The 12,619-nt window shown below is 50.7% G+C and overlaps 1 protein-coding gene across 3 annotated transcripts in view; it reads left to right on the top strand.

Moving 5' to 3' along the window:
* LOC140390239 (E3 ubiquitin-protein ligase RING2-A-like) overlaps positions 1-12,619 on the top strand; it is a 45,639-nt gene that overhangs the window by 28,360 nt on the left and 4,660 nt on the right. For all 3 annotated transcript variants that reach the window (XM_072475213.1, XM_072475214.1, XM_072475212.1), the window contains exons 4-6: positions 2,249-2,464; positions 4,208-4,498; positions 8,217-8,388. In XM_072475213.1, coding sequence (XP_072331314.1) covers positions 2,249-2,464; positions 4,208-4,498; positions 8,217-8,388 — 679 coding nt within the window. The remainder of the gene's footprint in view (positions 1-2,248; positions 2,465-4,207; positions 4,499-8,216; positions 8,389-12,619) is intronic.

The following is a 12,619-nucleotide window of genomic DNA, read 5'->3' as shown; positions in this document are numbered from 1 at the left end:
GGACCCTGGAGCTGTGAAGCAATTGTGCTATCCACAATGCTACCGTGCTGTTGTGGACTTATTTTCACTAGGAACCACAGCTGAGACTTCATAGAATCACAGAAGTTACAGTACAGAAGGAGGCCATTCGGCCCATTGAGTCTGCACCAGCTCTTGGAAAGAGCACCCTACCCAAGCCCACGCCCCACTCCATCCCCATTTATTTCCTGTGAAGTCCTTTCAATCTATACTCTGGCCTGGATTAAGACCCATGTGAAAAGTCAGTACCGAACGCAGTGAACTGTTTTGCCTTCTGAGCTTCGTGATTTTTAAACATGCAGTGAGGGCAAAAGAGAAGATGGGGAATAGGGAAAAGGAAGTGAGAGCAGGCTCGAGTGTGGACAGCGAATAAATAAATGGTTGCCTCTCAAGGGCAAGAAATAGATAAGGGCAGGGTTACGTTGTATGTATGGGCACCCTGGTAGCACAGTGGTTAGCACCGTTGCTTCACAGCTCCAGGGTCCCAAGTTCGATTCCCGGCTTGGGTCACTGTGCGGAGTCTGTACGTTCTCCCCGTGTCTGCGTGGGGTTCCTCCGGCTGCTCCGGTTTCCTCCCACTGTCCAAAGATGTGCGGGTTAGGTGGACTGGCCATACTAAATTGCCCTTAGTGTCCAAAAAGGGTAAGGGGGTTCCGGGGATAGCAAGGAGACGTGGGCTTCAGTTGGGTTCTCTTTCGAAGGGTTGGTGCAGACTCGATGGGCCGAATGCCCTCCTTCTGCACTGTAAATTCTATGAAATGCACGGCGTATAGTGAACAAAATTGGGGAACTGGAAGCAGAAATTGCTCTGGAGGCATATGACCTAAAGCTTGACAGAAACATGGCTCAAGCCAGAACAGAACCTGGATACTTAACATCCCAGGTTATAAGGCTTTTAGTAGGAACAGGATAAAAAGGGAGGATCTGGTCCTATGAAATAAGACATAGCAGGTGGAGAACGTCAGAATGGGGGGGCTGTTGGTAAGTAGTGATCAAAATATAATACGATTCAATATTAAGTTGGAAAAGGATAAAATTCAGTCACAGATTAAGATCCTAGACTCAAAATGGACAAGTTTTAGGGGTGTAGACCTCTATCAGGTCGCCCCTCAACCTCCTTTGTTCCAGTGAGAACAAACCAAGTTTATTCAACCTCTTGGACTTTCAGAAAGTATTTGATACAGTGCAAGTTGGTTAGCAAATTAAAAATGTTTGGGATTGATAGGTCCTTGGCACCATGAATTAGAAGTTGGCTAAGAGATAGGAAACAGAGGCTGGGTATAGATGGATATTTCTCAGACTGGAAACGAGTTGAAAGTGGTGTTCCCCAGGGCTCAGTGCTTTTTCTGATTTATATAAATGATTTCGAAGTGGGTGTTGAGGGCAAAATCTATAAATTTTCAGATGATACTAAGCTTGGGAGAATAGTGAACTGTGAGGATGATGCTGAGTGACTTTATGGAATTTGCAGTGCAGAAGGAGGCCATTCGGCCCATTGAGTCTTCACCGGCTCTTGGAAAGAGCACCCTACCCAAGGTCAACACCTCCACCCTATCCCCGTAACCCAGCAACCCCACCCAACACTAAGGGCAATTTTGGACACTAAGGGCAATTTATCATGGCCAATCCACCTAACCACACCTTTGGACTGTGGGAGGAAACCGGATCACCCGGAGGAAACCCACGCACACACGGGGAGGATGTGCAGACTCCGCACAGACAGTGACCCAAACCAGAATCGAATCTGGGACCCTGGAGCTGTGAAGCAATTGTGCTATCCACAGTGCTACCGTGCTGCCCTTCAAAGAGACATTGACAAGTTGGCCAAGTGGGCAGGCAACTGGCCGGTGCAGACACGATGGGCCGAATGGCCTCCTGTGCTGTAACTAATAAACCAGTATCTCCTTTGTTTACATGATTAACAAGTGACTGCTTTCCCTTCCCTGATTTTAGGTTCTCCTTCAATAGGCATCCAATGCTTAAATGAGCAGGTGATTAATTCCCAGTATAATAGTTTTGTCTACCTGTTTTATTATATTCTGTTTTTTTTTTTTGCTATGGAATCACCTGTGTCTGGAATCTCATGCTATAGCAAAGTGTTGCTGTTCCAGGCTGGCCTATATTACTTCATCTTAACTGAAGAATTCAGACTGTAATGTGCTCTAATGCTGTGTCCACTGGCATGTGGCTATCTAATGAACTTATAATATATTTCTGCTACTTTGTTTAGGAACAAAGAATGTCCCACGTGTCGAAAGAAGCTGGTGTCTAAAAGATCGCTCCGACCAGATCCAAATTTTGATGCACTTATTTGCAAGATCTATCCCAGCAGAGATGAGTATGAGGCACATCAAGACCGTGTGCTGGCACGATTGAGCAGGCTGCATAACCAGCAAGCCCTAAGTAGCAGTATTGAGGAAGGGCTGAAAATGCAGGCCATGCACAGGTAAGCGGCATTTGTCCCGCATGCTAGGCGGTGCTTATTTTCCCACAGCTCCACCTTTGTTTCTCTTCAGTTATGTTCTGCTCCTGCTGCAGCACTGAAATGGCCATTGTCAGGGTCATGGATGAGGTCTTGTGACTGTGGTCAACTATCCATCTTTATTTTTGTTGACCTGTTTTTAGCCTTTACACAGTTTTTTAAAATATAAATTTAGAGTACCCAATTATTTTTTTTTCCAATTAAGGGGTAATTTAGCATAGCCCTTGAAAGAGCACCCTATCTAGGTTCACTCCTCCACCCTACCCCCATAACCCCACCTAACCTGTACACCTTTAGACTGTGGGAAGAAACGTAGCACCCAGAGGAAACCCATGCAGACACTGGGAGAATGTGCAAACTCCACACAGTCAACCAAGGCCAGAATCAAACCAGGATCCCTGGCACTGTGAGGCAGCACTGCTAACCACTGTCACCGTGCCACCCTGTGCAGAAATAATAATAATCGCTTATTGTCACACGTAGACTTCAATGAAGTTACAGTGAAAAGCTCCTAGTCGCCACATTCCGACGCCTGTTCGGGGAGGCTGGTACGGGAACTGAACCCGTGCTGCTGGTCTTGTTCTGCATTACAAGTCAGCTGTTTAGTTCACTGTGCTAAACCAGCCCCTGGATTCTCCACTGGATTCTCTTGTTCCAATGTTCAACTGGGCGGCTTCCACCCTGAAATTAAATCTTGATGTAATTGATTGTTACTCTGAAATTCCTGTGTCTGCTATTTGAGTAGAGGTGCTATTACTTATTTTAAAGTGTTCACACATTTACAAAAATAGAAGGGAATTTCTGACGCACTTAAATGTTCGTACATTAGTATCTTGTGCAATTTCATATCCACAGTAATTTCGGTGAGCACGATGGAGGACCTCAGTGGGGATGACATTTTGTGAATTGATGCTGCAGTGTTTATTTCCCTTGATTCTTGATTTCAGTCGAGAGGCCGTTCTTGCTCGCAGGCCTTTGGTCATTGAGTGTAGTGGAATTATTCTGTTGCATCTTAGCCTGTGTTCATATATATATTTTTCAGCTGGAATTACTGGATAGTGATCAGGTGTGGACCAGAGAGGCTCAAAAACCAACTCTAGTATTTCCACTATCTTGGCTGAGATAAGATAATCCTACATTGACCAAACCTGGCATACTCCTGGACCAATGCTTAGTTCTAAACTGCACAGGCCAATGGACTTAGAGACCTAGGGAACACTGGGTTACATTTTGACAGGTAATAGGGGTGGCACAATAGCACAGTGGTTAGCACTATTGCGTCACAGTGCCAGGGTCCCAGGTTCGATTCCCCACTTGGGTCACTGTCTGTGCAGAGTCTGCACATTCTCCCTGTGTCTGTATGTGTTTCCTCTGGGTGCTCTGATTTCCTCCCAGAAGTCCTGAAAGACATGTTGTTAGGTGAATTTGGACATTCTGAATTCTCCCCCCCGAGTACCTGAACAGGCCCCAGAATGTGGCAACTAGGGGCTTTTCACAGTAACTTCATTGCAGTGTTAATGTAACCCATTTGTGACAATAACGATCATTCTTATTATAATTCAGATGCTTTATTCGGGATTTTAGAGCACTGTTCTTGGGTGTGTGAGATGACTGCATTCACCCTCAATGTAGCTGGAGGCACATAACATTTTAAACAGTTTCCTCACTTTCTTTTCCCCCTTCCACCCTGCCATTTCCTCTTTGTAGAGCTCAGAGAGTAAGGAAGGCACAGCATGAATCAGACAACACCACTTTCAGTGGAGGAGAGGATAATTGCGACAGCCGCTCTCACGTTAGCAACGTGTCTACGCACAGCAATCCGGAGGCTGGTCCAAGCCGCAAGCGCTCCAAAGCCTCCGATGACTCCTGTCTCGACCTAGACAACTCGCGGGAAGGGGCTGGAAGCCCAGATGCTGTGGTAGACTCCTGCAGTGAAATCGAATTGGTCTTCAGACCTCACCCAGTGCTGGTTGAAAAAGATGAATATTCACAAACGAGGTAAGGGAAAGTGACGTGTGCAGATAAGATTCCAAGTTAAAAGGATTAAGCTCCAGTGCGTGCCTGTAGAATGTTGTGGAGATCGCCCAGCAGATTGATGTGCCTATGTGACAGCTTCAGTTCTGGTTCATTTGCAACTTGCTGTTTGCAACGTGGCTGTGTTATAATCGGTCATGTACCTGTCCTGACCGCAGTGCAAGTTCTTGGGATGTTTTTTTCACATGGAGGAGGATTAGGGGCAGCACGGTAGCATTGTGGATAGCACAATTGCTTCACAGCTCCAGGGTCCCAGGTTCGATTCCGGCTTGGGTCACTGTCTGTGCGGAGTCTGCACATCCTCCCCGTGTGTGCGTGGGTTTCCTCCGGGTGCTCCGGTTTCCTCCCACAGTCCAAAGATGTGCAGGTTAGGTGGATTGGCCATGATAAATTGCCCTTAGTGTCTAAAGATTGCCCATAGTGTTGGGTGGGGTTACTGGGTTATGGGGATGGGGTGGAGGTGTTGACCTTGGGTAGGGTGCTCTTTCCAAGAGCCAGTGCAGACTCGATGGGCCGAATGGCCTCCTTCTGCACTGTAAATTCTATGATAATCTATGATTAACAAGCATGAATGCCATTTTAACCGGTGTAACGCTCCTTCAAAATGCAGCTTGAAAGAATGACTTGCAAAGTTTATCTCTTTATATAGAATATACAGTACAGAAATAAGCCATTTGTCAACCGGCCATGCCAGCCAACATTCATGCTCTACTCGTGCCTCCACTTATCCATCCTTGTTGAAGTCTGTTCGCAACACCCTTTCTTCCCTGCTCCCTTTTGTGTTTATCTAGCTTTTCCTTAAATGCATCTGGGTGCGGCCTGGTAGTGGTTAGCACTGCTGCCTTACAGCTCCAGTGACCCAGGTTCAATTCCGGCTTTTGGCAATTGGAGTTTGCACTTTCTCCCCATGTCTGCGTGGGTTTCCTCCGCGTGCTCCGGTTTCCCCCCTCAGTTCAAAGATGTGAAGGTTAGGTGGATTGGCCAGGCTAAATTGCCCCTTAGTGTCCAAAATGTTAGGTGGGGTTACGGGGATAGGGTGGAGGCGTGGGCTTATGTAGGATGTTGTTTCCAAGGGTGCAGACTTGATGGGCTGAATGGCCTCCTGCGCTGTAAATTCTATGATTCTATGATATTTTCCTCAACTTCATGTGGTAGCACATTTGCTCTCTGGGCAAAGAAGTTTCCTCTGGATTCTGTATTGGATTTCTTGGTGACTGTCTTCTATTGAAGGCTTCTAGTTTTGTTCTTCCCCACAAGTGGAATCATCTTTCTGTATCCACTTTGTAAAAACCTTTCTTGAATTTTAAAGACCTCTATCAGGTCAGCCCTCAGCCTTTCTATTTTCATAGATTATCATAGAATTTACAGTGCAGAAGGAGGCCATCGGCCCATCGAGTCCGCACCAGCTCCTGGAAAGAGCACCCACCCAAGGTCAACACCTCCACCCTATCCCCATAACCCAGCAACCCCACCCAACACTAAGGGCAATTTTTGGACACTAAGGGCAATTTATCATGGCCAATCCACCTAACCTGCACATCTTTGGACTGTGGGAGGAAACCGGAGCACCCGGAGGAAACCCACGCACACATGGGGAGGATGTGCAGACTCCGCACAGACAGTGACCCAAGCCGGGAATCGAACCTGGGACCCTGGAGCTGTGAAGCAATTGTGCTATCCACAAGGCTACCGTGCTGCCCATTTCAATAATGACCAAGCCCATTCCTCATTTCCTGATGGGTATAATCTTGCAGTTTGGGATCATCCTTGTAAATTCATTTTCCGCCTCCCCAGGCATCTATATTATTTTTCTATTATGGTGACCAAAACCTCACAGTAGTCCAAAGGTAGACTAAATAAAGTTCAGTGCCAGTTTAGCATAACTTTTGTACTTTTCAATTCTATTCCAAGTAAGCACTGCTTTGCTTCTTTTATAATCTACATGGACATAGGAGCAGATTCACCATTCAGCCCATCAATCAGTTCTAGGTTGATCTGATATAATCCTCAACTCCACTTTTCCGCCTTATTCCCATTAGCCTTGATTCTCTTAGTGGTTGAAAATCTCTATCTTTCTCAGCCATGAACATACTTAAAATCCAGCTTCTACAATCCTCTGCGGTAAATAATCCACAGATTCATTGCCCTCTTGAGAGAAGAAATTCCTCCTCATCTCGGTCTTAACTGGGCAACCCCTTACTCTGAGATTATGCCCTCTGTTGATAGACTCCCACAAAAGTAAACACCCTCTCAACATCTTATGTGGTCAAGCCTCCTGAGAATTCTATATGTCTCAATAAGGTCGCCTCTCATTCTTCTGAACTCCAATAATTACAGGCCCAACCTACTCAACCTCCATGAGAAAATCCCTCCATACCTGGGATCAACTTAGTAAACCTTCTCTGGACTGCCTTCAATGCCAATAATCTTTCCTTAGAGAAAAAGACCAAAACTGTTCACAGTATTCCAGTTGTGGTCTAATTAGTGCCTTGTATAGTTTTAGCAGGTCTACCCTATTTTACTCTATTCCCTTTGAAATAAAGGCCAACATTCCATTTACCTTCCCAATTACCTGCTGAACTTGCATGCTAGTTTTTTAATGATTTTGTGCATGGGGGCAGCACGGTAGCATTGTGGGTAGCACAATTGCTTCACAGCTCCAGGGTCCCAGGTTCGATTCCGGCTTGGGTCACTGCCTGTGCGGCGTCTGCACATCCTCCTCGTGTGTGCGTGGGTTTCCTCCGGGTTCTCCGGTTTCCTCCCACAGTCCAAAGATGGGCGGGTTAGATGGATTGGCCATGATAAATTGCCCTTAGTGTCCAAAATTGCCCTTAGTGTTGTGTTGGGTTATGGGGATAGGGTGGAGGTGTTGACCTTGGGTAGGGTGCTCTTTCCAAGAGCTGGTGCAGACTCGATGGGCCGAATAGCCTCCTTCTGCACTGTAAATTCTATGATAATCTATGATGACCTCCAAATCCCAATATGCTGCAGTTTTCTGTTGCCTTTTTCCATTTAAATAATCAGTTCCTTTATTCGTCCTACCAAAATGCATAACTTCACATTTTTCAACATTATGTTCCATCTACATTTTTGCCTATTCATTTAACCTGTCTATATCGCACTGCCGACTCTTTGTGATCTTCCCAGTTCCCTTTGCTCTGTTACCCCGTTTGGGTTTTTGTTTTCCAGAGATAATCTGTGACTTTGTTATTTTTCTTACCAAAATGTGATGCCTCTCACTGATCTATGAAATCCATTTGCCAGCTATATGCCCACGATCCGAAGTTTATTAATGGCGTCTTATAATTTGTTAGTGTCCTACTCATTGTTGACCAAAACCTTCCAGTGGAGACGTCCGTCATTGTGTAAATTGTACTTCTAATTCCAAAATCTAAATCGTTGATGTAAATTCAGAACAATTGTAATGTAGCAAATGTGTCAAGTTCTGCAAACAGCAGTGAGGTAAATGGTCAATTTTGTTTTGAGGGCTGTTAACAATCTACATGACAAATAAGTTTAGCTTTTTTCAAAAATCTCCTAGTTACTTTGCCATGTAATAGGTGAATGATGGTTCTATCAGCTTTCACCGTTGAACAAAATGACTTATGAGTTTTACTTTTGCATTTCTTTTTCCCCCTCTTCCTACTGAAATGCGACTCCATGATTTGCGCTGACGGCACAGATATGTGAAGACCACAGCGAATGCCACTGTGGACCATTTATCCAAGTATCTGGCATTAAGGATTGCCTTGGAGGAGCAGCAGAAGAGCATTGGGAACAACCCCGTCAGTCTGGAGGAAGTCAGTGAGAAGCAGTATACAATCTACATCACCACCTCCGGGGGACAGTTCACGGTAGGTACACACAGCATAGTTTTGATCTGTTAATAATCTCTGTTAGTGTCACAAGTAGGCTTACATTAACACTGTAATTAGGTTGCTGTGAAAATCCCGTAGTCGCCACACAACGGCGCTGTTCGGGTACACTGAGGGAGAATTTAGAATGTCCAATTCGCCTAACAAGCGCGTCTTTCGGGATTGTTGTTTGTAGCTCAGTTATGAGGTTCTTTCACCTTTCTCTGATGTTTCTGTTCCTTTGGGTTCCACTCTGTGCACCTACTTGCCTTTCCTGCCTGCATTGTTGCTGTGTGGAAAAGGGCTTCCATCATCTGTGTCCGGCCCCAACTTGTCCCTTCTGTAACTGTAAAAACTGCTGTTCCTCACTCAGCATTTTTTTTCCCTTTGATTGGCAGGTTTTAAAATCAAATCTTGGCTTCACCTTGTCACCGCAACTTTGTTTACCGTATCTTCATTCCTTCTACCTTGATGCCCTGGACTTGTGGCCTCAGCCTTCCTTTTCTCTAAAAGGTCCCAATCTGGGTGTGTGTCTCTGGCTCGCTGTGTGTCTCTGGCTCGCTGTGTGTCTCTGGCTCGCTGTGTGTCTCTGGCTCGCTGTGTGTCTCTGGCTCGCTGTGTGTCTCTGGCTCGCTGTGTGTCTCTGGCTCGCTGTGTGTCTCTGGCTCGCTGTGTGTCTCTGGCTCGCTGTGTGTCTCTGGCTCGCTGTGTGTCTCTGGCTCGCTGTGTGTCTCTGGCTCGCTGTGTGTCTCTGGCTCGCTGTGTGTCTCTGGCTCGCTGTGTGTCTCTGGCTCGCTGTGTGTCTCTGGCTCGCTGTGTGTCTCTGGCTCGCTGTGTGTCTCTGGCTCGCTGTGTGTCTCTGGCTCGCTGTGTGTCTCTGGCTCGCTGTGTGTCTCTGGCTCGCTGTGTGTCTCTGGCTCGCTGTGTGTCTCTGGCTCGCTGTGTGTCTCTGGCTCGCTGTGTGTCTCTGGCTCGCTGTGTGTCTCTGGCTCGCTGTGTGTCTCTGGCTCGCTGTGTGTCTCTGGCTCGCTGTGTGTCTCTGGCTCGCTGTGTGTCTCTGGCTCGCTGTGGGTCTCTGGCTCGCTGTGGGTCTCTGGCTCGCTGTGGGTCTCTGGCTCGCTGTGGGTCTCTGGCTCGCTGTGGGTCTCTGGCTCGCTGTGGGTCTCTGGCTCGCTGTGGGTCTCTGGCTCGCTGTGGGTCTCTGGCTCGCTGTGGGTCTCTGGCTCGCTGTGGGTCTCTGGCTCGCTGTGGGTCTCTGGCTCGCTGTGGGTCTCTGGCTCGCTGTGGGTCTCTGGCTCGCTGTGGGTCTCTGGCTCGCTGTGGGTCTCTGGCTCGCTGTGGGTCTCTGGCTCGCTGTGGGTCTCTGGCTCGCTGTGGGTCTCTGGCTCGCTGTGGGTCTCTGGCTCGCTGTGGGTCTCTGGCTCGCTGTGGGTCTCTGGCTCGCTGTGGGTCTCTCTGCCTGTGTGTGTCTCTCTCTGCCTGTGTGTGTCTCTCTCTGCCTGTGTGTGTCTCTCTCTGCCTGTGTGTGTCTCTCTCTGCCTGTGTGTGTCTCTCTCTGCCTGTGTGTGTCTCTCTCTGCCTGTGTGTGTCTCTCTCTGCCTGTGTGTGTCTCTCTCTGCCTGTGTGTGTCTCTCTCTGCCTGTGTGTGTCTCTCTCTGCGCCTGCGTGTCTCTCTCTGCGCCTGCGTGTCTCTCTCTGCGCCTGCGTGTGTCTCTCTGCGCCTGCGTGTGTCTCTCTGCGCCTGCGTGTCTCTCTCTGCGCCTGCGTGTCTCTCTCTGCGCCTGCGTGTCTCTCTCTGCGCCTGCGTGTCTCTCTCTGCGCCTGCGTGTCTCTCTCTGCGCCTGCGTGTCTCTCTCTGCGCCTGCGTGTCTCTCTCTGCGCCTGCGTGTCTCTCTCTGCGCCTGCGTGTCTCTCTCTGCGCCTGCGTGTCTCTCTCTGCGCCTGCGTGTCTCTCTCTGCGCCTGCGTGTCTCTCTCTGCGCCGGCGTGTCTCTCTCTGCGCCGGCGTGTCTCTCTCTGCGCCGGCGTGTCTCTCTCTGCGCCGGCGTGTCTCTCTCTGCGTCGGCGTGTCTCTCTCTGCGTCGGCGTGTCTCTCTCTGCGTCGGCGTGTCTCTCTCTGCGTCGGCGTGTCTCTCTCTGCGTCGGCGTGTCTCTCTCTGCGTCGGCGTGTCTCTCTCTGCGTCTGCGTGTCTCTCTCTGCGTCTGCGTGTCTCTCTCTGCGTCTGCGTGTCTCTCTCTGCGTCTGCGTGTCTCTCTCTGCGTCTGCGTGTCTCTCTCTGCGTCTGCGTGTCTCTCTCTGCGTCTGCGTGTCTCTCTCTGCGTCTGCGTGTCTCTCTCTGCGTCTGCGTGTCTCTCTCTGCGTCTGCGTGTCTCTCTCTGCGTCTGCGTGTCTCTCTCTGCGTCTGCGTGTCTCTGTCTGTGTCACTCTGTCTGTGTCTCTCTCTCTCCGTGTCTGTCTGTCGCTCTCTCTCTCTCTCTCCGTGCCTGTCTGTCGCTCTCTCTCTCTCTCCGTGCCTGCCTGTCGCTCTCTCTCTCTCTCTCTCTCTCCGTGCCTGCCTGTCGCTCTCTCCGTGCCTGCCTGTCGCTCTCTCCGTGCCTGCCTGTCGCTCTCTCCGTGCCTGCCTGTCGCTCTCTCCGTGCCTGCCTGTCGCTCTCTCCGTGCCTGCCTGTCGCTCTCTCCGTGCCTGCCTGTCGCTCTCTCCGTGCCTGCCTGTCGCTCTCTCCGTGCCTGCCTGTCGCTCTCTCCGTGCCTGCCTGTCGCTCTCTCCGTGCCTGCCTGTCGCTCTCTCCGTGCCTGCCTGTCGCTCTCTCCGTGCCTGCCTGTCGCTCTCTCCGTGCCTGCCTGTCGCTCTCTCCGTGCCTGCCTGTCGCTCTCTCCGTGCCTGCCTGTCGCTCTCTCCGTGCCTGCCTGTCGCTCTCTCCGTGCCTGCCTGTCGCTCTCTCCGTGCCTGCCTGTCGCTCTCTCCGTGCCTGCCTGTCGCTCTCTCCGTGCCTGCCTGTCGCTCTCTCCGTGCCTGCCTGTCGCTCTCTCCGTGCCTGCCTGTCGCTCTCTCCGTGCCTGCCTGTCGCTCTCTCCGTGCCTGCCTGTCGCTCTCTCCGTGCCTGCCTGTCGCTCTCTCCGTGCCTGCCTGTCGCTCTCTCCGTGCCTGCCTGTCGCTCTCTCCGTGCCTGCCTGTCGCTCTCTCCGTGCCTGCCTGTCGCTCTCTCCGTGCCTGCCTGTCGCTCTCTCCGTGCCTGCCTGTCGCTCTCTCCGTGCCTGCCTGTCGCTCTCTCCGTGCCTGCCTGTCGCTCTCTCCGTGCCTGCCTGTCGCTCTCTCCGTGCCTGCCTGTCGCTCTCTCCGTGCCTGCCTGTCGCTCTCTCCGTGCCTGCCTGTCGCTCTCTCCGTGCCTGCCTGTCGCTCTCTCCGTGCCTGCCTGTCGCTCTCTCCGTGCCTGCCTGTCGCTCTCTCCGTGCCTGCCTGTCGCTCTCTCCGTGCCTGCCTGTCGCTCTCTCCGTGCCTGCCTGTCGCTCTCTCCGTGCCTGCCTGTCGCTCTCTCCGTGCCTGCCTGTCGCTCTCTCCGTGCCTGCCTGTCGCTCTCTCCGTGCCTGCCTGTCGCTCTCTCCGTGCCTGCCTGTCGCTCTCTCCGTGCCTGCCTGTCGCTCTCTCCGTGCCTGCCTGTCGCTCTCTCCGTGCCTGCCTGTCGCTCTCTCCGTGCCTGCCTGTCGCTCTCTCCGTGCCTGCCTGTCGCTCTCTCCAGGATGGTATGTCGCCTCCCTGGTGCCAGGGCCCAGGATGTCTCCGAACGGGTAGAGGGCATCCTGAAGGGGGAGGGCAAAAAGGTAGAGGTCGTTGTACATATTGGTACCAACGACATAGGCAGGAAGGGGCATGAGGTCCTGCAGCAGGCGTTCAGGGAGCTAGGCAGAAAGTTAAGAGACAGGACCTCCAGGGTTGTAATCTCGGGATTACAACCTGTGCCATGTGCCAGTGAGGCTAGAAATAGGAAGATAGAGCAACTAAACACGTGGCTAAACAGCTGGTGTAGGAGGGAGGGTTTCCGTTATCTGGACCACTGGGAGCTCTTCCGGGGCAGGTGTGACCTATATAAGGACGGGTTGCATCTAAACTGGAGAGGCATAAATATCCTGACCATGAGGTTTGCTAGTGTCACACGGGAGGGTTTAAACCAGTACGGCTGGGGGGAGGGCACGGGAGCAATAGTTCAGAAGGTGAGAGCATTGAGGGAGAACT

The sequence above is a fragment of the Scyliorhinus torazame genome, chromosome 14 (genome assembly GCF_047496885.1).
Source record: "Scyliorhinus torazame isolate Kashiwa2021f chromosome 14, sScyTor2.1, whole genome shotgun sequence".
Taxonomy (NCBI): domain Eukaryota; kingdom Metazoa; phylum Chordata; class Chondrichthyes; order Carcharhiniformes; family Scyliorhinidae; genus Scyliorhinus; species Scyliorhinus torazame.
The sequence above is the reverse complement of the archived record's forward strand: the minus strand, read 5'-3'. Positions and strand labels throughout refer to the sequence as shown.